General features: G+C 50.5%; 1 protein-coding gene across 6 annotated transcripts in view; it reads right to left on the reverse strand.

Moving 5' to 3' along the window:
• ZBTB16 (zinc finger and BTB domain containing 16) overlaps positions 1 to 25,732 on the reverse strand; it is a 93,370-nt gene that overhangs the window by 14,136 nt on the left and 53,502 nt on the right. For all 6 annotated transcript variants that reach the window (XM_084495880.1, XM_084495878.1, XM_084495879.1 and 3 more), the window contains exon 4: positions 19,259 to 19,345. In XM_084495880.1, coding sequence (XP_084352006.1) covers positions 19,259 to 19,345 — 87 coding nt within the window. The remainder of the gene's footprint in view (positions 1 to 19,258; positions 19,346 to 25,732) is intronic.

Here is a 25,732-nt window from a genome sequence, read left to right on the forward strand (position 1 = left end):
TGTGTATGCAAACACACACACACCATGCATGCAAATTCCTTCTGGTCAGCACCTCAACAGGGCTCAGTCTTCACTCAATCTTTATATTTAACTTAATCTCTTAAATTGTGTGCATGCAATAGAGGCATGCAAAAAATTGTTGCCACTATCATTAAGAGCGAAGTGGAAGGCTCCAAAAAAATTCTTGCTACGCAAAACAAGAGTCCAGGGATTGTTGGCGCTTGCAAGATTAGATTTCAGAGATGTTTGAAATTTTTTTGTCACTGTGTCAACGGCTCCTTCACAGCCACCATCTCCCAGACAATGCTCCTCATCGCAGCTGCGAACGCTGGAGCTCGCCTGCATGAAAAGCAGGGCTAGGGGAGCACGGTATTTTTATCAGCCTCAGGAACAGGGGGTGGTGGCAGCAAGCAGAAGAAACCATCAGCACATCTGTAGACGTGCACAATGCAAGGACCACAGGCAGAAAGCTGTGGGTCACCTTCATTCCCAAGGGAATGGTTGGCCAAAAGCAAACGTCTTAGGGGAAGTGAGCAGGACCTGTGACCACTCTCCCGTCTCAGGAAAGCATTTAAGTATAGGATTGAAAACTGTTAGAGCAGAGGGACTTCAGAACCTATGCTGGGCTCCACATGGCACACCGGGATCCCTGGGGACGTGCTGGAAGAAGGAAGGGCTGCTGCAGCGCACACCCTGCTGGGACGAGGAGGAGGAGAGGGAGAGGAGAGGGGATGAAGGCAAGGCAGCTGTGCGTGATGCCAGCAGCACGCTGGCCTGGCAGCACCACCTCCAAGACAGCTTCCACGCAGCGTGCTGAGGCTGTGCTGTGCCCCTGCACTGTGTTGGACACGTACTGCTGGTGTAAGAAGATTAACCTAGTTTCGGTATCTGTGTTCCTGATTATGAAAAGAAAAATGGTATTTTAGCTGGCAGCACCAAAGTAAACCTGCACAGAAGAGCCCCGTGATGACAGCCCTTTCCTGGAAACACTTTCGTACATCCGTGCACACACAGAACGCATGCTTTGCACACATAGATACGCTTTTTAAGGGTGTCACGCCAGCACTTGGCAGACCCATCACGCTCTCCTGTCACTCCACGCAGCCCTCCTGTGTGAAACAAAGGCACTGTGGAGCGGCGGCTGCTGCTGCCTGTCCGCACGGCAGCGGTGCCGGTGTGCCACGAGCTTGTGCTGCAGAGGGGAGCTGCCCTGAAGCCCCTCGGGGAGGCAGAGCATCGCAGGCAGCGACGCACAGGGATGGGCAGGATGCTGCCATCCTCCAGGGCATCACTCGCCCGGGAAGTGGAAGCAAATAATGTTCATCCAGCTGCCCCACAAACATATAGAGGGGGAAAAAAAACCAACACACGGTGAACAAATGAGATGCATTTTGTGCTGGAATCACCAAATCATCCCAGTTTCAAAGGCTGCCTCTGGACTGCACAACTGAGCTTTCATGCTAATTAACATCTTTATGGAAGGCAAATTCTCTCAAGGGGGTATTTGTTTGATTATTATTATTTACTCAGAGATACCACAGCTTTCTTCCCAAGTTTAACTGACTGCAGAAAATTAATTCTTAAAAAGCAGCACAGGCTGCCGGCTCCTTTGCTGCCGGTTTCTCTTCCCTGGCAGGGTGACTGCAGAGCAGCAGAGCAGGACCGTGCTGGCACACAGGCAGGAGCTTTTGCTTTCTGCAAGCACTAGCTGCCACTCGTGTGTGTCCTCTTTTAACCGATACTGGTTTATCATACCTAGAAAACCTCCAATATTTAAGAGCAGATGTATATGAAAGAACATTGTAAACACACGGGTGAGCACAAATTTGAATTTGCCCCATGTGCTTGTCTGCAGGGAGTTTCTGAGCTCCCTTGGACAGGGCACTGTTTCATCACCCTCCACCAGAGTTTCTCCTCTCAGTGATCAGAGCCGGATTTTAAGTGCACAGATTTTTGTCTCCATAGCAGAGGGGAGGACGAGCACAGAGGGATGCTTCTCAGTGACTGCGGAGAGGAATCTCACAGCCATGCCAGAACGGGTGAGATGGGCACCACGGGCTGGAGGCCAAGGCCAAAACCCAGGGGCAGATGAACGATGCCCAAGGCAGGATGGCACACTGGGGCAGAAAGAAGAAGATTCCCAAAACGCAGAGGGACAGCACAAAAAGCGGAGCGGGCAACAACTACCCGAGTGACGTCTTTGTCAGGAGCTTGCAGGGCTGCAGGCTGCTGTTGGGGTCGGTCCCTGCTCGCGCCGCCACCGCGCAGCCGGCGGGCGCTGAACAAACGCGCCTGCCCGGGAAGTTTGCGCTCGCCGGAGGTGATTTATTCCAAGGGCCATCTGGACAGGGGAACAATGTGGTCCCATATCTGAATGACCCGGCGCATTAGTCACACCCTCCTCGCTCGACCTCTCCGTCCCTAATCTTCACACTTGCTCTCATTCTCCTTTAGTGAGGCAAAATGACCGGATCCGCTTCTCACCTCTCCTTTGGCTGGCGAAGTTCACAGGGCTGGGGGAGACAAAAGGCCCCGCGCCTCGCTGCGTGTCGCTGCGCGGCCAGGAGCGGCAGCCTGCATGGAAACGATGCCACAGCTCCAGCCAGCCCCCACGGGTCCCCGGGTAGCTCCCATGGTGCCTGCCCGTGGGTCCAGCATCACCACACGGCTGATCGGGCACCGCCGGGCACCGGGACACCACGCACGGCTCCGCAGCGCCGCCGGGACAGCGCAGCCCCATCTCTCCAACCCTTTGTTCCCCGAGCACCATTGGAAAGTCACTACTCCGGCACCTCTCCCTCCCCTGCTGCCCTTCCTCCTCCTCCTCCTCAGTTTACTTCTTTATTATATTTTTCTGCGATTGCTCAGGCAAGAATTATTACATGGGAGAGCGAGCGGGGAGAGAAAAAAAAATCAAGTGACTATTAGCGGTGGTAGCTTTATTGCAACAGGCACAGAACTCATTCGTTTCATGTTTTGCAGAATATAAAAGCACTGAAACATTTTAATTTTAAATTCTTATCATTGAATTTACTGCTTTTCTCTCGCAATGATTTGTGTTGCTTTTTAATTTTTACAGTCTCTACAGAAGCCAGATGCTACCGCCTAGGGCCAAAATAATAAAAACCTACTGCAGTCATGAGTTACAGAACAAAAAAGAAACGCACAGTTGACAGAAGTTAATATCTCAATTTAACAGTGCTGCTTTGCTAATGATCCTTTGATATGTGTTTATTTAGAAAGGTCTGATCTTGACCTTGAAAGCAAACTAAACCACAAAGTCTTTATGAGACGAGAGAAAGACTTTATTTATAGAATGGCTTTATGTCAATCACAGCAGCAGCTGGACTCGAGGTGAAAAATTACTCAGAAGCGAGCGGGTTCGTATCCAAAGAAGGCATTAATCACGGCATACGTATCTGGAAGGGGGCATTAATTCCAGATGAAGACTGCAGCACGCCTGCGATCTCCAGGTCACGACACAAAGCACACGTGCGTGGGCCGAGGCCGCCTGCCAGCCGGGGGCTGCTGGGCACTGAGGTGCTGCTGCCACGGCCCCTGCCCGCCCGCTGTGGCACCGTGGTCACCGGCACGGTGCTGCAGGCACGGTGTGGAGGAGACACGGTGCATGGGGACCATGACTGCCTCGGAGGACCAGGGAACCAGGCACGGAGGACACGGGCGGGTGCTGCGCACCACGGCCACCTCCCCGCACCGAGCCAGGAGCACCTCTGCTGCCGGCCAAGGGGAGGCACTGGGAGAAGCCAGCACCACGGAGTCTTGCTGACATCACACCTGATTTTAGCACTTTATGATGTTTTTTGTGCTGGAGCGGAGCAGGGCCGAGGAGCAGCACTCGTCTCTGCCTCCACACCCGGCTGCATCCTGCCCACCCCGAGCTGCACACACCTGCACCGGCATGGTGCGAACAGGTTTTCCTCCTGAAGACATCAAGGATTGTGCAAAGCTTACGTTTTGAAATGAAAATAAGATTAACTTTTTACGGGCCAATTATGTTTTACTGCAATTCCACCACTCGTATGGGAGGTGTTGAGATATCCTAACGCTGTGCAAGCCTGGGAGCATGCTGGGCAGAATTCGTATGGAAAGTGCTCTGCATGTTCAAGTGTAATTCCTGTGCTTGAGTTCAAACAGTGACTTGAAGACATTTACAAATGCTGAGCCCTCCTGGACGAGCCCAAGGCATCGCCTCCTTGTCCTGCTCCTCCTTGCTGCCGGGGCTCGGCTCAGGTATACTGGTCCTAAGACCCCTTTTATCAAGTATATCAAAAAAAGCTCAGAAGGCCAAAACCTGAGCACATCAAAGGAGACAAACTTCACTTTTCAGCACTCGTTAGGTGTTTTGGTACCAATTAGCTTACAGTCACCAAAAGAACAGCAATAACAGGAAAATAATCTGCTCCGCAGAGACTGGATGGAAGGGTATGGAACGGTGACGTTTCCGTCCTTCTGCCGCTAAACAATGCAAATTCAAGACTGAGGCAGTTACAAAAGACCTCTTTGCATGTTGACTAGAGAAATAAATGCTGCTGTAGAGTCCCATCTGGCCAAGCAGCTGAATGGGGAAAGCTCAGTGATACTGAAGCCACAAACGGGGCTAAATTTAGATACAGGCAACAGACAGCAATGATATTTCAGCTCTAAACCAGGTGTGAAATACGGCATGCCCGCTTGTGGCTGAAGCCGAAGGAAGCTTTGCCTGGGAGGGGAGCAGCAAGCCACGGCTCATGCGTGGACTGACCAGCAGAGCAGAGGCTCGGCGTCCTTCCTTGCCCAAGCATACCATTTTCCTGGCCTCTATTTCCTGCAAAAGAAGCTTCATTTGACCAAGAGGCGTTAGTTTGTGCACAGCATCACCCCTCGGCGCGGCTCCAGAGGCCTCGTTTGCTGCTGCCCCTACCCCGTCCTGCTCCCCCGGCCCACGAAGGCACGCTGCTGCGGCGTTTTCTGCCACCACATCACAAGGGCAGCTGTCATCTCGTTGCTTGCTCATTGCCACCATTAAGGCTTCCCTTCTTCTTCCCAATGGGAATTTCAAATGGAACCAGCTGAAAAAATGATTTTCAAAGACATCTTTTTCCCATTGCTTGCTGGATGATGGTTAAATTAATGCTAGAAACCACTCGGAGATCTCCATCCTTACACAGAGAGCCTCAATGAGGTGATGAAATCCTCACCAGCATTTCTGTTCAGTTGAAAGCTGCCCCCCTGCGTCTTTTTGGCTGGAGAATCTCTACCACAAGCATTTTCAAACTGGAAGCTGTATTTCCACAGTCTTGGCCTGCTCTTTCACCCCCGCCCCCCCCATTTTCGCAGGAAACTTTTCCAAACCCGTCGACACCCTCTGTCTCCCTCCAGCTTTGGAAAAACACAGCCTGCTCCCACCTCTCCCCACCCCGGCAGCAGGACCCCGGGGACAGGCCCCGGAGCCTCCCCACCGATGCCATGCCTGGAGCTGCAGGTTCCCCACGTGGTCCTTCAGGGATTTTCCCATCTGAGGTGGCACAACTTGTATTTGTTTCTGCTGTCACTGAGGGGCAGGGAGAAAACAAAGGGGGGCCTCGGTTTCCACACCAGTAAATAAAATTGTCCTCCGGACACTGTACAGGGGCTGTGCTGGGGCAACATCTAACAGCAGAGCAAAGGGCTGCCGGCAGACACAAAGCCAGATTTTGTAATGTCCACTTATTATTCCTGAATCTCCATCATTAAAAAGGAAAAGATTAAAAAGACTTCTTGGTAAACTCCCGAAGATGTGAAATAGTAATGGGGAGAAACATTTCACCTTTTTCTTTTTTTTCTTTTTTTTTTTTAAGTGGGGAAACAGGGATCCCAGGACACAAAAGTAACTGTTAAGGTAAGTTAAACCTTGTCAAGATGAACTTTCCTGCTACTTTTAATTAAAAGTTCTTTAGAATTAAAAAGGACACTATTCAGAAAAGACTGAAAAAAAAAATTCATTGACACCAGCCCGCCCCCCTCCCCTTTTTCCCAAGGAAAAGAAAAAGCTGTTTTTGTGTGTCTGCTCACCCAGCCCTCACTGTACAAAAGGAAGCGGATTTGCAGCAAGACACATGAGATGACCCTTTGACCCCAAACTGCTGAAAAGTCCTCAATGGCATAAATACCAGATAATCAATCACATACCAGGAGGGCTGGTCCCCCTGCCCTTACCCCAGTGGCCGAGTTTATGAGAGATGCACTGTAAATGGACACCAGCTTTTTAAGGGAGGCCCCTCTCCACATTCCTCTGCGGAGCCAGAATATTTTCCTCGGGCCGGGAGACCCTGGCCACCTAGTTTTACACATTTCATCACTCCTCGATGCAGCCCCCGCCGTGTTCCTCGTGGGCAGGTCGGGTGGCAGCGGCCAGGAGCACGCGGCGCGGCCGCATGGCTCAGCCACGGCCCCGAAAGTCACCGTGCCCCCAGAGCTCCCCGTGGCCATGCACGCACCCGTACGTTTTCGGCTGTGGCTGCCTTGGCTCCGAGCACGGAGAAGCTGAGATTAAGACAGCAGAGAAGGCTTTTTGTTTCCTGCTTTGGGGGAGACACGGCGCGATCACCAGCCGCAACGAGGGGCGGGAGGCGCGCAGCGAGCGCTGCGGGGCTACAGCAAACACCCACAAACCTCCGAGCAGGCTGGGGCATCACCAGCACGAGGGCGGGTGCAGGAAAATGAAGGAGAAAACAGCCTAATCTACAGAGGCCACCACAAGCGATGTTTGTTTGGGGTGGTTTCATTTGTTTTCTGAACCCTTAGTAAGTTCTGACACCAACTGTACAAAGTTGGTTTCTCTTATCTGCGCTCTGACAACCATCTCAAACCTAAACAGAGAGGACTGCTAAACCTCTGAATGTTCCTAGGGCAACAATAGATTTTAAAGCTTTAAAGGGGAAAAAAAAAATTGCTGAGATACTGAACTAGTTCAGTTAAATGGGGAACCACTTGGCAACTAAATTTGATAATGCTTTTGTTTGAGGGTCAGAGGTTAAATATGTTCACACTAATCCCCTTCATCTAGAATTAAAGGACAAGAAAGATTTTTCTGTAGCTTAGCAAGAGGGCTTTTCTCATCGTAGTTTAAATAGTATTTGCACAGGAAAATTAAACGTAGACCATTGGCCATTCATTTTAAACACGAATGCGTAGGTCTTTTACCTTATTTGTTTATTTTAGGTAAATATGTCTGATCACACAAATGCCAATCTCGTTGCATTTCCTGTCCAATTTGATCTTTTGACTATAAATTCTCTTGGAAGGGCAGGGAATTTTTGTTTTTGTTTAATTTAAAGGTTAAGAAAAGAAGCAGTTTGAAAGGCAGCGAGATTCCCGGTTTCAGGAATGTGTGCTCAGACTCAGATTTCAAGCACTGTCACAGAACATTACTGTCAGACAAAGAGGCTCTGTGCTGCATATCCGAGGGCCGAGCAGCTCCACGCCACTGCCACCAAGGGTCCGGGCTGGAAGGGGAGGATGCTGGCCTGTCCCCGGGCACCACGCAGCTCCGGGTGCACAGCACCCCCTCGGCACCCACACCACTGGTACCAGGAGGTGCTGGAGGGGCTGGGGGCTGAGTTCAGCTGCCCCCATGTCCTGGTTCTGTGTGCGGAGGTGCTGCAGGAGGCAGGCAGAGCCCGGAGAACTGGTGTTGGGGCAGGATGCCACCGATCCGAGCAGGGTGCTGGAGGGCACCTAGTGTGCTGCATCCCCCCTGCCCTGCGAGCTCCTGGCACCCGCAGCTTGGGGATCAGGAAGGATGGTACAGGTGCGAGTGCGCAGGGTTTACTATGCCCAGTTAGGTGCTGTGCCCTGAAGTGGGCTGGTTGTGTTCACCACTAGGCTCCAGACGACGTGGGGATGGCAGAGCGTTTCTGTGACGAGGACAAGTGGTTGTTAGCGCTTCGCTGCGGGCTGGCACGTGGAGCTGAAAGCCCACAAGGATCCCAAGTTCAGCTCAGGTAACAGCAGCCTGCCACAGTCACGTGGTGCTGCGCAGATATATTTGGATTAGAGGAGCTGCATCCCAAACCAACTACAACTTTTTTTCCAAGTGCCTTTTGATGTCCTTCCCAGAGCTGAAAACATACAATCAGGGACGTGCGCTCCACTCTGCGCAAAGACCTCTTCCTTTTAACCCTGATCAATCTCTCGGCCTGAGCCAAGAACTTTAAGGACTGATTGCAACTCCCAGCAGAGAAACACGCCTGCAGGATTTCCTAACGGGGAGCCCCTGCGCTCACAGCCACGGCACACGGGCTGGGCAGGAGCACCACATCTGACAGCCCCAGTGGCGCGTCCCCACGCCAGGATGTTTGCGTTTGTCAACGTCTGTGCCAGATTTTATTTAGCTCTAATTATACACATTTGTGCCTGGAGCCAATTAAAATCTAACAGACCTTTGAAAGGGTTCTAGGGTGTCTTCAGGGTTTCTTAATTTCTTTGTCTCCTTGGAAGAGGACATCCAGCTAGAAGCACGCTGTACCGAGCCCTGGAAATTGGTCTCAGGGAGTGGTGTCGGAGGATTACGCCGCACCTTTCCAACTCCACGCATTCAGCAGCTGACATACTAAGCTGCGTCAAGATAATTCAGGATACTGTGACTCCAAAGCAAGCAATTCATCTGCTCCTATAAACACCAGAGCAGGGAATGTCCCTTTCCAAACAAGGGGATCTGACCCGCTGGTACTGCCAAGTGCTGCCAACAACCCTGAACAGAGATAAACGATGTCCCTGCAGGAACGAGGCAATACAGTGAGAAACAAACTTTTCTAGTTCTTTGTGTGCTTACAAACATCAGTTCTGGAGCAGAACAGCTCTGCGAGGAAGCAGTCCCTGGCAGACTGCTTTGCTACAAGCACACAGAGAACTTTTGGCTCCACAGCATTAAACACAACGCACATCTCAAACTTTTATCTAACATTTTGCTGGCTGGGGCAGCTCTGGGAGATGCGAGATTGTTTGCATGACGAGAATGCTGGGCATCTCATTGCTAGGAGGAAGCCAAGACACACAGTGAAACGTTTCAGCTGTAAACCACACGGTTCAGATTTCGGCAGGACCCCTGGGGAGGCGAGCTGCGGGACACGCTGTTCTCCAGCACCGCTGCCACCGCTGCCAGGGCCAGATGGGGACAGAGACACTTGTCCCCAGTGCCCCTCGCTGCACCCTGGGGCCAGGAGGTGATGCTTGGCTCCTGGGTCCATTAACGGGCAGCTTAATTGTGGAAAAGCACTGGAGGCTTCGTGCCCTAATTGTGATGGCCCCACATTTCGAGAAAGAGGGGAACAAGCAAACAGGGCAGCCCATGTTCCCGTGCACACAGATGAAATTAGGCTGCTCTGGTGTCTCCCAGCAGCTGGAGACACCAGCTCTATGCCAGCAGCACCGGGCGCGGGCTCCTGCAGCTGGCGCTGCCACCGCCGCCTCCACGCAGCCTGCGCTGGGGCCAGACCCCATGAAAGGAGCGGCCGCTCCATGCCTCTTTTTATCTTTAAAGGCTGCCCGTTTGTTAAACTGTCATTGTGAATTATGCTCCTAAATTAAGAAGGCTTCCGATGGGAAGTTTAGCTGTCACAGGCATTGTTTTTGTAGAAATAAATGTTTGCAAGAAAAGCTTTCCTTTGAAGATGTCAGCTTCCACATCAAGAGCACTTGGGCCAAGAACAGGGAAGCACAGGAGAGGCAAGAGTCTTTAGCTCAATGCTTGTACTTACCCTTCCCTCTATTTGTACAGTGGTCTTTTTTGCAAATAAACTTTGGAAGGCCTCTCACAGCCCTGCCACGTGAGGCTTGTGTTGCTCAGCAGAACGGTAAAAGGAGACGAACGCAAAGCCCATCCTTGTGCAAGGGGTTGGCATGGAAAGTAAAAGGAGTGACCCCCTCTGTGGCTGTTGCTTTTGACAAGGGACACGACTTTTTAAAATCCTAAATGTGCACCAGGAGCAGCCCCGGCTGCTGGCAGCTCCTGGCCCCAGGGCAGAGCCTCTGCTCTTGCGGCCACAGCTGCTCACCAAAAGCAGCTCGGGGTTAATAAGATATCAGCCCATCATGATCTGATTAAGACGGATGCTTTGCCTCTTTATGCTCTTGCAGCTGCCATTTTTAGTTTGGGAAGTGTTTTGAAAGAAAGCTGATCTTTTTTTATTTAAAAAACTTGGGAGTTTGCATTTTGGATGCTTGCTGACCATTCCACTTTAATCTATGTGGTTTTGTCCTTTCTTGGGTCATCTTTTTTGTCTCATCCTGCCATAGCCAAACGTTTGAGCTAGCAAGTCCCTCTCTCTGCTGAACACTGAGAATTAACCATGTACTATTTCTTCCAAGGTTCTTATGAATCTACGTACAAGCAGAGCTCCATGGAAGAGGCCTCACCTGAATTTGGCACACCAGGCTCCCATCAGGGCCCGAACCCAGGAATGTCACCTCCAAGGAGCTGCCACCGTCGGGATCTCCAATCTGCTACCGAAGCGCTGGAGACCTCTCCCTTTTGTTAGACCACCAAAAAACTGTTCAAACACAAGCATGCACCCCCCCCAAACCCAGCTTTCAGTTCAGTGACAATATTTCAGGTGTTGGACATTCACCTGATCCTATTGGCTCATCAGAAAACATTATTTTGGGTTTTTGGTGCATATTTTGAACGAAGAGTGGAAATAGAAGCTGAAAAGAAAAACCACACATGCAGAGGGGGCAAAAACATCTACTCAGCCACAACCACATATTTATTTTCTCCTCACCCTTAAGCCATGAAAGCATCTTCATGATTGGCATTTTGTCCTTTCAGAAGTGCCCACGTTATTGAAACAGCAAATCCTGGGAGGTGCCTCTCAGCACCTCCCATGGGCCAAATGCAGATTTTCCAGCCTGGAAAACAATTCCTATTTGATCTCCTGGGCACATCAGGCATTTGAGGGTGCCAGGAACATCTTTGCACCCTCCACATGTGGCAGCTAAAACCTCAGCAAAGAAGGCACAGCTTTGCTGGAAACCCAGTTTATTTTGCTATCGTAGGGTTTGCAGTTCACCTCCAGCTGAGACAGTCAAGCACCCACATTTTCCATCCCCATCTGTTAAGCTGCACTCCACCTCTGGTGAGGAATTGTGATGCTCACACCTGAACCAAAGCCCACGAGACCCCCAGCCCAGGCACCGTGGCTTGGCCGGACCGACCCCGTGCCATTCGGTCTTCTCATCACTGCCATACCCCTGTGCTCAAACCTCAAGCTCACGTCCAAAAGAAAAACACAGGCATGTAAAAAATAAAACAGCTTTGGAGCTGATGTTTTCTCGCATATTTACAGTTTTTCTCTTTGCGCTCCTTTCAGATGTGTTCATAGGGCTCCAGGTCCGTAAAGCACTATGAGAGCTGCCAAAATATTGCAAGACTTGGCAACGGTGTCTGAAACATTCTTTGCTGGCACAAGAGAAGCCCTGGAACAAAAGTTTGCTACGTTATGGAAAAATCCAAAATTTGTGCGCTCTTTGACTTAGCTGCTCGGCCTCTCCTCCACCCTCTCCTGTCGCACTTGTTACTCGAACCGCGGGGCGCAGGGCACCCACACTTGTCACCCAACAGCATCTGCGCCCAGCAGCCGGGGACAGGGCGCACCCCTGGGACCAGGATGGGTCCTCTTTGGGGCAGCCTGTCCACACGCACTGCCCTGGCAGGGCCAGCTTCCCACCTGTAGAGACCTGAAATGCAGTCAGGGAGTTCAAGCACAATAAATTAAGGGTAGCTCCAGAGGAGGTGGTGGCACCGCCCAGCTTCCATCTCGGCTCCCAAACAGTTTTGGTCCCACAGCAGGCTCTCACCACTGGTTTTCCCAAAGCAGCGTTGCTCATCCTCACTTTGTGATGAAGGGGCAAGCTCACTCATCCCCCTGGACCCATTGCCCTCTGCTCGCTCAGACCTGTGCTCTCCCTGCAGCCAGGGCAGCCTCGTCCCTGTCCTGGCACCCCAGGACCCTGGCACAGGGCTCGAGCCCCTGCCCGCACAGTGGGGGCATCCCAGTGGGGGCAGGAGGCAGCCTACTGCTCTGCAGAGACTCCTGTGCTCAGGGAAGTTTTCTCTTCGTAATGAAAAACCAAAATGTTTATTGTTCCCTCGCCTGTATTTGCATCTGAAATTGGAGCTATTACAGGGCAGACATGCCAAGGTTTCGCTCAGTCAGGCAACACACACCGAAGCCTGCAGTACAATTTTAAGTTTAACTGTTTTGTTTGTTTGCTAAATAGTCAACACAACTCTACAACAAAATAAAGGAATGGGAAAGCCCTGATTTGAATGGCTCCGTCCAGGCACAGAGGGGATGGAAACGACGCAGGGGCTGGTGGTGAGGACCTGCTCTGCACCATCCTGGCCACACAGCCTGTCCCCAGAAGTGTTCCTGCTGTTCCCTGCAGCATCCCAAGGCAGACCAGGAGAGCCTGGACACGGCTCAGCTGGGCTCTGACAGCTGCTGGGCTGGTTCACCCGCCTGCACCCTCTCCTCTTCCACTTGGTTTCATGCAACTGAGTACAGGAGGGATAATTACATTTAAACATACTTAATACTACAGTACATTATCTCTATCTATGGAGAAAAATGCGATCTGATGGTATTTTCCCCATAAGCCCAATCAAGATGCTCTCTTAAAGCCCTCTGGAGTACAGTGAAACAGCAATAGAAAGTCGCAGGCACGCTGGGAGCTGCTGCGTTGGTGTGGCTGGGGAAACGTGCGGAGCGGCTGCTGGGGGTGGGAGCTGCACCCAACCCCCTCATCCCCATCCCCTGGTGGGGTCACTGGGTCTCTGCCTCCTCCCGGCTCTGGGAGGAACCCCACAAAGCCTGGGGTGCTGTGAGGGCTCCACGAGAAGCCAGCGAGGGCCCCGGGGTTTCTGCGGTGGCTCCTGGTGCCAGGCATGGATAAAGCCGAAGGGGCACTGGAAAAGGGAAAAGGGGCTGATTTCCTCCTTCCTCGCAACGTTTGGTACCCACCACACTCACTCTGCTCACTCTGAAATCTCGGTCTCCAATATTGAAAACCTAGGGTGATGTGTGCCAACAGCATCACTGATTTTCTTTTAAGCCAGTACCATTTTGAGGCAGAGAAAGTGAAGCAAAAGAAAGGAGATTAGACAAATACGTAATTAAGCGGACTGAGTTTAAATTTGCCAAACACAGAGAGGGTGTGGGGCAGCATGACAGCTCTGTCTGTCCTGGGCTAAAAAACCTCACTGTGCACCTCAGGGAAAGCAGGAGCTGATGATGATGATGATGATGATGATGATGATGATGATTATTATTATTATTATTTTGTGCGAAGGCAGGGGCAGAAAAAAAAAAAAAAAAAAAAAAGGATAAAGCCCTGCAAACCCAGAGAGGAAAGGCTGACCTTCCACGTGGCTACAGAGGGACGTTCTCCACAGGGCCATGAGCATCGGTGCTGGTGGGCGCATCCTGCAGCCAGCCCCGGGCAGCCCCAGCCCCTGCCAGCTTTTCCTCTCCCCAGACTCCTGCTCTCATGTGCAGGATTTTTTTTTCCCTTCGTACCTCCACTTACCACACTACTGTTTTGAATCTCTAAAATAATGTGACAAGTTAATGATGGCACAATTATCTAAATGTTTAACAGACATGTTATCTAAGTGAATCGGATTGAGATTCCATCCCGCTGACAATAAACATCAATGGGAGAGCAGAAAGTGATAGGCAAATTATCGCAAACCCTGCAATTTCAATGCTATTAAATTTGGAGGAATAACAGCCCTGAGGCCTGTAAACTCTGAATAAAATAGACCCTTGTGTTTGTCCAACTATTAAATCAAAATGCTACCAACATCCCAGGAAAAAAAAAAGGGAGATTTATAGCTTTTCAATTTTCAGTTACACATTGGTTTTATTAACTCCTTTCTGCTGTTTGCACCCCGGTGCCAGTATTGGCATGGAGCTGCGGGTGGGAGAAGGGCACCAGCGGCCCCCAGCACCCAGGAGTCACAGCTCCTGAGAAAGGAGGAGGAGAAACCACGGTGGGGTCCTGCTAGCGGGGGCAGAAGAACATCTCCTGCTGCCATTTGGTCTTGTGGTGTGTGGGATGCAGACGCTGCTGAGTAATGCAGAGGTGACACCACGGGGGTGGCACCTGGGGGTGCTGCGGGGGCTCCTGTGGCTGCTCCACAAAGTGAGCACCCCCCACACACACATAAAGGTGGTGCCAGGCACCCAGCACCCAGCCTTGAAATTAGGGTGAGCACAGATCCACGCGGGTGCCCTGACGGTACCAGCAGCAGCGCATGACACCGGCTCCCGAGCGCGTGTGACTTTGCCCCATCCGTGGCTTTCATGTGCTAAATGCCTTGGCACACCAGGGGAAATCCTATACAAATCACCTCTGATATTTTTAAAAGTCCATGGCTCACAAGCACCAGGACCAGCCAAGCCTCAGCCCCATTAGCACAAACACCAGCAACGGGCTACCAGAGCCCCGCCGGTGAAAGCTTTGCCTGGGGGAACTTGGTTTTCTCCTGAATACATTTCATTTTTCCTCTAAATCTGAGGAGAACAGTAAGTAATTTTCCACACTCTCCCTCCGGCATGGCACTGAGCTTACACTGCTATGAAGATGAGCCAGAACAGTTGCTGCTTTTCCTATTGCTGTAGGACAGAGGCCAAGCAAAGTGAACACCCAGAAAGAACCTCTCAGTCTGGAGCTGACTGGGCTATAGGCACAGCCACCCCTGTGTTTACAGGCAGAAATGACTTTTTCCTTTAATAGATTTTACCTTGCAACTGAAGGAAGGGCTTAATTTTTCCACCGTAAGACAGCTGCTCTTTGACAGCGGTCAGTACATGGAAATTTATGCCAAGTTGGCTTAATATTTTGCATTGTCTTTCAGAGGAGCAGTGAAGACAATGAAAAAATGTGAGATAAAGGAAGGTTCTTACACACTAACTGTTCGCCTGGGAAATGGCTCTGTATGTGGGAAAGAAACCCAGAGTCCTCCACCTTATCCATATATTTCAGAAAACCTCTCAAGCTTAAGGTTTTTTTTCAGAAAAACAGTGACTGTAGGTTGGCTTTTTGCAGACAGGTGCTGCACCCTCTGCTAAACGCTGCGTTTCTGAACAAAACAAGCCCATTTGGTAGGCCAGTACCAAATGAGCCCTCTGCCATGATTATTTTTTGAGCTTCTCTCTACAAAACTTCTAAACCATCCTTGATGCCATCCATCCCAGTATCCACCAAAAAGGGCAATTTTTTTTTTCCTGGGAAAATGTGAAGGTCTTTCACAAAGTTTGCCAAACAACCTGCTGCTAAGGACGAAAGGAGGACGCTCAAAAACCTTGTCTGGGAGATGTCGTTATTTGGAAAACGAGTTAATTATAGCAACTGTATTGGAGGAATGTTTCTTATGCCACAGGCAGCACTACTTGAGAGCCGCCCAACAACAGGAAGCTATTAATTTCAGCGAGTGTGGGCTCCTCTGGCCATAAAGCCCATTTCTGACGTGTAACTGAGCCGCGTGTGTTTACAGCTCGAGGAGGTGATGATAAACCTGCTTAAACCTGGGTCGCCGTGTTCCACCGTGCTAAGTTCTCATGTCACCCTTTGAGCCTTGGCACGCACGCAGGCTGCCTGGCAGCCCACGGTGGTCCAGCCCCAAGGTTTCCCATCAGACCGACTCCAACCTGCGAGGAATTGTCAAGGTCACCAGTGAAGGCCACTCACCACACCACTCCACCTGGTTTTCAGCAGGGTGGTTTTGGATGTTTTGTCACCCACCCACCCCACAGTGCCCGCTGCTCGGGGCAGGGCTGTGGAGCCCCACCGGCCACATGGAGATGTCTCCCCAGGAACACGCGATGCTCGGCAGTGCTGAATGGCTGAAATGCTCAGGGTCACCTCCTCGGGGATGGCCACTGCCCCAGCAGACCCCTGGTCCAGACATGGACTCGCAGGCACAGCACAGGAGGCATGAACCAAACTCGATCCCTCGCTCTGCTGGCTGCTCCCTTGCGAGAGTCGCTCTCCTCGCTAACCTGCAGCGCATACAGTTGCTAAAAAGATTATGATTTGTACGGTCCAGCCTCAAGTAGCATGACTTTGAATATGGAGGGCAATCACTTTAAAATTTATTACCTGCTGCTTGGCCAGCAAAGTTTCCAGATCAAATGACGTGCTGAGCCTATTCCTGCTCAGTGACGCAGCAATTTATATTACTGATCGGTCATTAAAACCTCTGGCACAAAACCGTTCATGTTTTGCATGCCAACATAGTGTCCACGCATCGAATTTCAACCTCTGAGTATAAATGCAGCCATTAATGGCATTTATCAGTTTTTTTCAGCATTGGAAGACTAGCTTGTACTAATTTAAACTGTTCCTAATATAGCATGGAGAAGAGGGGGCTCTTCGCTCTGGTTTTGTTTTTAGGAGCTTCTCAAAGACTCCACCTGGGACCGACTGATGCGAGTCCCTCAGCGTCCCATAACAAAACCAGTCTGGGAAAGGCAGCATTTACAATATGTATTTGTCACCAGGTATCAGGCATAAAGAGTTCCTTGTGCTTACCAAGGGCTGATCACATCTAAACCAAAGAGCTGGAAAGCTCAATAAAAGAAACACGGCAAAAGCCAACTGTTGATAGCTCTTTGGAAAGGACTGGCATTTTCCTTGCAGAGGGAGCAGTCAAATTACCTCGTATTTTCTGCACTATGGTTTCCTACATGCATATTTTAATGCTAAGCAATAAGTGCAATAGGCTTTAGTGAATCAGTGCCCTGTGTCTACGTCTCCCTGGAAGAAGAGCTTGGGCTACCTCACTCTTACAAATCACAGGAGCTAAGACAATGCTGTAATGCTAACTCCTCTGTTTATTAGCCTGGCATATTACACGGTGGTTTGCAGGAGTGACTCACGGTGCACTGATGGTTCTTTATTTGTCTGAACACCGTGTGCTAGTGACAAGCGCTGCCGGCTCAACTCCTGACAGTGGGGTAGCAGATGGGGTTCTGCTCCTGCACAGACAGATTGGTTGGAGCCAGCAGTACTGCATGTGAAAAACAGGCAATTTACTAACAATGTGACCAAAGCCCACGGTCAACATTGGAGAGCTTGCAACAACAACGAGAGGAAAGCTGGAGGCGCCTGGCAGCCAGACCTCCAAGCACCCCACCAGGGAAGCGGCGCAGTTAATGGCACGAGCCCCTGCCAGAGTGCAGCTGACGATGGCTTGGCCACGGCAAGCACCCGGCTACACGTGAGCATCAGGGGGAGAGGTTTGTGCATGTCTGAGCTCCGTGCTGGGAAAGGGACAGAGGAGCCTGTGCAGCGTGGCTGCAGGCAGGCATCCCCTGTCCCGCGGGACCTGCTCTCATGCCCCCTCTCAGCATCTCCTCCTGGCAAGGAGCAGCTGCGTGCCTGCTCGTGCTGAACTGCCCAGCACCCAGCAGATACTTGATGCATGGACCTCAAGGCAGCAAGAAGGAACCTCCACAGAGCACCAGATACAGTGCAATTATTTGTATAAATGCTTTGAAAACAGGAGCAGCCCTGTCAGTGTAGGCTGGGATTCTCAAACAATTTATAACGCATCACTCTTAGGCTCCTGAGAATCAAAACACTCTCGACAACATTATTTATCCCTTGGAAAGCTTCTCTTAAAATCTGAAATGGTGGCCAAGCGCCATCACGCTGGTCAAATTCAGTAAAAGTTTGCTGAGTATTACACCTGAGTTTTAGAGCTGTGTTTACAACATCAGGTCTTTCATCAAGAGAGCAACAAACCAATCGCCTGGAAGGTGGTGAGGAAATTACAGAGGTCTTGGAGTCACTGGTTTGAACACGCAGAGCGAGCAGGCCGGTACCCAGAAGACGGGTGCAGAGGGATTTAGCAATTCCTGCAGCATGGGAGCTTGCCAGCAGCAATTATTTCAAACCCTCGGCTCTTGGGTCTGGCTCAAGGGCAGTGCTGTCCCCACCCATGCTCCCAGCACCCCACACTTCTCCCACTTTGCTTTTTGTTGATGGAAATAAAGCTGGGAGAGCTGCGTGCTGTGAGTGCCTCCCACCAGCATCCCTGCGGTGGTGGCAGCACCTCTGAGCTGCCTGAACACACCAAAGTCCTGCTGGAGACGTGTGCCCACCACCCTGCACCACCCTTTCCAAAGAGGAGAAGCCTTGATGGGTGACTCTGAATCCTGCCCAGTCTTTTGGTGCACAGGGCTTCAGAAAACAAGGGTGGCCATTTAGCCGTACAAAGGCACTCAGAGTTTAATCACAGGAGCAGGTTGTGCCACTCCTTTCATCAGTATCACCCAGAAAACCATCAGGGGAGGTTTCCCTTTCAAACACCACGCACAAATTTTAACACAAATACAGATATACTTCAAAGAAGGTCAGCCAAAAAAAATATTACCTCAATAAAAACAATTTAAAGATATAAATGGACCCGGGCAGGTCAGAAGCAAGAACTGCAAAGGGTTAATTTCTCAGTTTGGCAAAAACTTACAAAGGAAGCCAAAATATTTATGTCAGAACTGTGTTTGGTAACAAGGCACTTAGTCAAAGTTTTGTTTCCCAAGCAGTTTGAAACACGGAGCAGTGAGGCCAGCACGAAAGACACCTGACGAGGGCAGGCAGCAGAGCGATGCCCTCCTCAGAGCACAGTGACACCAAAAACTGCCTCATCCCACCTGCCTCCAATGCACCTTTATCACTATGTGACCGTGGAAACTCAGCCTAACTTTGAGCAGCCCTGAAACAAAAGGTTGAGTGCTCTCTTTTAGCAAGGATCACTATTTAGGAACAGAATAGGACAAGACCAAATGGAGAGGGTCAACCTCAGCTTGCTCCCTTCTCTGCCATCGGATCCAAGAAAAAAAAGCTCTTTTCATTTAATTTTGTTTTATGTTTTGAGTCTGCAGTCAGAGCTGTGAGTTTGGACACAGACAGGAGATGCTTTGCTGAAGTCATTCTGCATGGAATTGAGAATAAAGGACACGTAAGTGGCAGATCGAGCAAGGAACACTGCCATGCTCTTGCTTTGCTGCTTTCCCAGGGGCAGGGTGGTGGGACACGGGATCAGTTCCTCCCTCAGATGTAAGAGCTGCCTGGGGGAGAAGTAACGGGGCCTGGAAAAGGACTCCAGGAAAGCCTCGCTGCCCTGGGTGGGAGGCAGCACGCACACTGCTTCCTCCTGCACTGTTTGTTTGGAGAGGGAGTTAAGCAAAAAAAAAAAGAAAAGTCAACATACCAGTATGTGTCTGCCTGTGTGTCTCCAGGGCATCTTCTTTTGAGAACTGTGCACCGCACTGATCACAGACAAACGCTTTGGCACCCGCTAGAAAGACAAAGGAGAAAACGAGCATTACTCAGATGGCACGCACAGCCAGGGTTGAAGATCAACCAGCAGAAACCGAGGCTAGGAAAATCACCGTGGAAAAAGGTATTGCAGGGCCCTGCTGACTCTGCCAGCATCCTCCCCGCCAGGGCAGCTCCCCACCACCGGGCTCTGGGCAGGCACAGCCGAGCACCCCCAGCACTGAAGCCATTCACGGGGACAGGGCTGGCGCAAGCCATGCTGGCTGGAAGAGGTCGGCAGCAAATATCCAAAATCAAAACTCTTTCTCACCAGCATCCAATAAGAGGATTTACCCAGTCCTGTAGAGAAAATACAATTCTCACAGAACCAATACAAGCGAGCAGCATGAAAGTGGTATGAGGAGCACTCCTCTAGGAACACATGTATTTTTAAAGCCATTCACTTCATAAAACACAGAATCTGTTCAATAGAGGGACTTAATATTTTATAGCCCACACATGGCAGCAAAAAGTAGCTGCCCTTCTCAGTCCCATTGTTTTGCTATTTCCAAATAACAACATAACACACAAATATACTATTGACGTTGCGCTGCGCTTTCATTTTCAGCAGTTGCTCGCCAAGAAGAAATTAAATATTTGTTTTCAAAAAATCATTAAACATCAATGAGTTTCATTAGAGTTGTAACTGATCTAATTTGAATCGGTTTCCTGCCCCTTCCTATTGTAGCAGTTGTTACCAGTATCAGAGGATGAGAGGAAAGAGAAGGCAGAACCATCTGATAAGAAACGTGGCAGAAACAACACAATTTAGTGAGAAGCACAGATACTTCTTTGACTGAGAGAGAGATGTGGTATTCAGGGGAATTCTTAGAAAATCACTATCAACATGTGCCGCGTGTGGCGGGTCAGAGGCGCTAGTTAGAACAAGGAAAAAAAAACAGGATGTCTAACAGCAGATAAGTAACTTCCAGATAAAACTAGATTAACAATGCGTACTATCTCTGGCGCTTACGCTGCCAGGACAAAGCTGTGAGTGCATTTGTTAGATTTTGAAGCTCGATTCAGCTGTTGCGAGAACCTACGCGTGGACCAGAGCACGAGGAGCAGCCTTCAAGGTGGCAGGAAGGGGAAGAAGCAGAGAGCTGCGCCCCGGGTCCCCCCACATCGCGGCCCAGAACCGAGCCCCTGGCTCCTCCCTGCGTGTGGATGTGCAGTGGTGAAACAAAAGGAGACACGGAGAGAGACGGAGGTATCACGAGATCCATTAACAAGAGAATTCCTTCGCCTTTAAATTGTCTTAGTAACGGCTGGCTCACAGGCAGAAATATTTGGCAGCAGTGAAATTAAAAGTGATAAATTTTCTCGCCAAGCTTTGATCGATAATAGAGGTCTCATCTGTTAATCAATAAGACAGTCTGCCTGTTTACTGTGCATATGTTGTTCTCTGCTGCCTTCGCTATGATGTCAAGTTTGCATTCAAAACAACTCAAGTGTGCATAAACCACATGGCTGTTCGCAAAAAAATAAATAAGAAGGTGCATTTCCGTGACAGCACGGGGCGACTGCGGCCCCGCTCCCACGTGCTGGGGGATGTGTGGTGACCGGGCACCCACACCCCACTGCAGGGAACCCCAATGCCAGCTGCCCCGTCCTTTTGCCAAAGGATGGCTTTAATAACGAGCAGGGCTCTATTACCCGCATAATTGGAGAGGTCACTGCTGCTTGGGAGCCATCACCAGCCGTCATGCCAGAGCCAGCTCAGGATGTTTTGTTCCTGGATCAGTGACCCATGAGGCCAGCGGGACCCTGCAACGCTTTTGTTTTTTAATTTCAGTTTTCCTCAGAAGTGTGGGCTGTGCACGACACCCAGGGCCACATGCCTGGGAGGGCGCAGGGCTGGAAGAAAACATGGGACCAGTGCTCCCATGTCCTCCCCAGCCAAACCATGCATGGGGATGAGGATGCAGCAGCCCAGTTGCTGCCTGAGTGTTCAGTCCTGAAATCCCCACTGGTAAACGATGGGGACTCAGAAGCACACAGAAAGTTTCAAAATCTCATTGCTGAGCCCGTGACCTCAGCCCCCACCAGCCCAGATACCTGCAGCCTGGCCGATGGGGCAGCCAAGCACCCTGCAGGGCTATGTGCACGCAGCAAGAAGGGGAAGCTGGGCAGAGCCTGCCCCAGCAGCAGGAGAGGCACAGTCGTATGGGACCACGGGCTCTGCATGCGGGGCAGCCTGCCCGGACACCCACGGGACCCTGATCAATAGGGCTGTGGCCGCCCACCCCTCCCCGGCAGCTTCCCGGCGCAGATGATGTACAGCAGGCAGTTGCCAAGGCAATGACTCTCCATCGCCACTTTAAGCTCTCTGAGACCCACTGCTGTGAAGCATAATCCATAAGGTTACATCAACCTGATGCAGCAACAAGTTTTCCCCATGTCGAGCAGCTGAACCAGCCGCAGGTGCACCGGCACCGATCCTGCTGCGACGCACCCCGCAGGGCACCGGGGCCGGGGCTGTGCCGAGCGGGGTTTTGGCTTTGCCCTACCCTCCCCATGCAGGGCCAGGACATCGTGGGCACTGCTCCTGCTGCAGCAGAGCCACCGTGGGGACAGCCCAGAGCGGTCCCTGGCTCCAACGTGATGCTGTTAGTGCGGGGACACCGGCCCCATGCAGAGGCAAAGCTGGGCAGGGGGGTCCTGGGCTGGGTGCTCGTGCAGGTGGGGGCGAGCTGGGGAGGTGCCCGGAGAGCAGAAACAGCCCTGAGAGATGCGAAGCAATGAACCACGAGGCGCTTGCCAGCAGCTGACCGGGGGGTGGGGAGGGCAGGGGGACAGAAAAATTCCTTGAGATTTTAAAATAAACAGGGTGAATGTTCTGATGAGATATGCATGCTTGGTTACATAAGGAAGTACAGAGTGTACCAAAACAGCATACCCAAAAAAAGCATAAGCTGTCAGAACAATAAGTACAGACACGGGGCATTTTACAACAGGCTATGCTGTACAGTTTTATTTACAGTACCTCTTATCAGTCAGGGAACAGCACGCTGCCTGCCAATTTCCAAAGGCCAGGACTGTGTGTTCTTTCACTCAAGTAGATGTGTACTCCAGGCAGGGAATTTTTTTTAATCAACAAAACAAAAACTGATCCTGAGCCAGAATTCCTGTAATGTACACACGCTCAGAGGAGAGGAGGAGGAGAGAGTACGGCGATTGAATATGTAAATAGTTCAAGGTTAATTTTACTATGTGAGTCACCAGGAAAAATGTCATCCAACATCTGAGCTTATTATAACAGGGCTTAGAAAAAACAGTTAGATGTTTGTTAGAGGGAGCATGACATATTTGAAAGCAGTACATCAAGAGGCTGTGTCAGGGCTTTTTTTTTGTTGTTGTTGTTGGCTTTTTTTCTCCCTCTCCTCCCCCCCTCTTTTTAATAACACCCATAGAAACTATTAGTCTATTAAAATGTAAACAGAAGTTTGGGGAGAGTATTTTTAGCAAGTGGCTTGTATTGCCTACAGTACATAGATATCTTCAGATGATCTTCCCAACGGGATGGGACTTAACGTGCTGCCAAGTATCAGCTGTGTTTCGGAGCATGCCTTGTAATTGGCACACAAGTCTCCGCCGTACATTTATATCTGTACGAGCAAATTTATAGCTCCTGCCTAATAAAGGTCTTTGCAGCAAAAGGCTGGCGTAAACACGCGAGGAGCAGCTCACTCACCACCGCACAGCTCGGCACGGAGCAGGGAAGTGGCCAACAGGCGCTTTTGGAGCTTTTTCGGCCCTTCTTGTCCTGGCTGGACAGGTTTTTCCTCCCCGTGGGGCTAAGCCTGCTCGTGCCGTGACATGGGGATGAATGATGCTTACTTTAATGACACAGCATGAATGATGTGCTCAGCTTCTCGGAAATTAGATCCCTGAAACGGCAACCTCGAGAGCTCCTTGCCAGCCCCCTCTCCCCACCAGGGTGGATGCGGCACCCAGGGCTCACAAGCCCAGGTTGGGGCTGTTCCCCCAGCTCTGGGCTTTGCCCCACATCCATCACCCACCGGCCAGCCACAGATGCCATGTATGCAGCACTGCTCTTCGACCCCTTTTTCTGCAGCTTTTTCCCCCAAAAGCCCCAGGCTGCACGTCTACCCTAGCACCAGAACCAGGCAGCATGCCCTGGCCGTGCTGAGCCTGTTGGCACCCCACCTGCTGTGCCAAGGGCACACAGAAGCCGCCGACCCCAGCCCTCGCTATTTTTAATCCATTTAAAAGAAAGAATAGCTTCTTTCAGACTCCCCTGGGCATTTACCCTGCGAAACGTGGAGACAATTGATCAACTGCCAGCTGTCTGGCTCAACTTTTCCTGTGGAATACAGCAAACTGCAAGCCTTGGTGCTGGGCTGCATCTCTTGTGCCTCAAAGGCTCGTCCTGGTGAGGCAATGCCCCAGGATGGCTCTAAGCTGTCAGGAAAAGGCTCGGTGGACCTGAAAACAGAGCTGTTCTATTTTTAGTCACTATCAACCCTCATAATACTTCCCAACGCCCATTCAGTTTAATTACTTTATTGAGGACAAGAAGTAGGCTCTCCAGTTTTAACGCCTGTGATGTTAGGAAGTAGTAAAATGTTCTAACTGGTTAAAAATGACACTCGTCCGCTTGCCTTTGGTGTTCCCAAGACCGTAATTGTGGCCCGGGCAGCAGGTCTGAAGCTGCTGGGCCGCTCCGAAGCTTTGATTTCCCCCTCCTGTACCGTAATTGAGGTGTTGCGTTACAACAAGTGCAGCGGTGACGTTTCCAGAGTCAGGGAAAAACAAACAGACAGGGACAGACCGGTGTCCCCGCCGCAGCCGGCCCTCACCCCGTCCTCCCACCGGCTGCCTCATGCTGCGGAGAGGGTTGTGTGAGGGGCCGGGGGTGCCCCGTTCCCACCCCACTTTTGGGCACAATCCCTCCACCTCCGAGCCCTTGCTAGGTACTCCGCTACCTACACAAACCTGCCTCTTCTCCGACAGCAGACAAGCCATGCCTCATTAACCTTCCAAACTAATTTTACAATTTACTAAACCACTGTTTTCCTGTGCCCATTTAACCGTCCCTGACTGTGATAAACTTTTATGGGGCTGGTGGCCAAGAGAAAGACGAAAGGAGGCTGAGGCAATGGGGAGAACGACTTCAAAAATACAAATGGCAACCCACACACTTCCCAAAAACAGAAGGAAGGGGAAAAAGAGGAGGAGGCATGAATACCCTCCCAAGGGGAATGAGCTGGAGCTGTGCCCTGCGGATGCCCCAGCCTCTCCGGGGAGAGGTGACGGGCACGGAGCCCTTGCAGGACAGCGCCTGCTGCCCCATGGGGACTGGGTGGGCATGACAAGACGCAGCATTGCCCACAGCCCCACAGTTCTGCCCAGCAGCACAACGCACTCACCCAAAAAGCATGGTGCGGCCAAAGGATGGGCACAAAGCGGCTCAACCCAAGCAACCACATCACTACTGTTTTGAGGTAGAAAACGGGAAAAGAAATATTTGCCTGCACTGCATCTCCAGGAGGGTCGTCAGACAGGACTGGCACACTGACACGAACCCTTAGACCCTTCCCAGCTGTAACATCTATAACGTGTGGTCTGAAGTGACAACCCCGCCAGTACGATACAGAATTTATTCTGGTCCCCTCCCCCCAAGCAAAAGGGATTAATAAAAATTTGGGATTATATATTATTAAAATGCTGTAATTGGCAAGAAGGTGGAGAGAGGGAAAAATATGGATTAAAAAAAGTGCCAAGTAAATTTATGCACTGTCGTCGCTTTACTACCTAATTAATTCAGTAATTTCAAAAACAATTTTATTTATGTTCCATTTACCACATCAAAAGTGCAAAGAAAAAAAACCACAGTGATGCTAAAATAATACCTCAAGGCATCTATTTTTAATCAGTAAAAAAAAAAATAAATAAAAAATCCAAGCCCTGGTTTCTATACAATCTCTCTTGGGCAGACCACCAACTCTAAGAGAGAGAAAACAGCCGAGCCCTCTGTGAGTGCCTTCCTGGCTGCCGAAAACAGAGCTTGTCAAAAAAAAACAAATCCATAATGGCCTGAGGCTCCTCTCCAATCTATTTTCTGCTCAGCTGGTTTTAAATGAAGTTATTATGAGTCATTAAAACACCCGCAAGCCTGTGGAAGTCAGCCAATTACAATTTTAAATTTAGCCTGTTCTCTACCCCATTCTCTTGTTTTCTTCTTTTGCCCACATAAAGCTGCTTTTTTATTATTATTATTATTATTTCCCTTCTCCCCTATTTCACTCAAGTGGAAGAGACAGTTATGAAAATCTCTAGTACTTTCCACTAAAAAAATAAAAGGCATCCAAGAAGGGCCAAAAAAGATCAAGCTGCAAACCAA

Source organism: Aythya ferina (assembly GCF_964211825.1).
Source record: "Aythya ferina genome assembly, chromosome: 22".
NCBI lineage: Eukaryota > Metazoa > Chordata > Aves > Anseriformes > Anatidae > Aythya > Aythya ferina.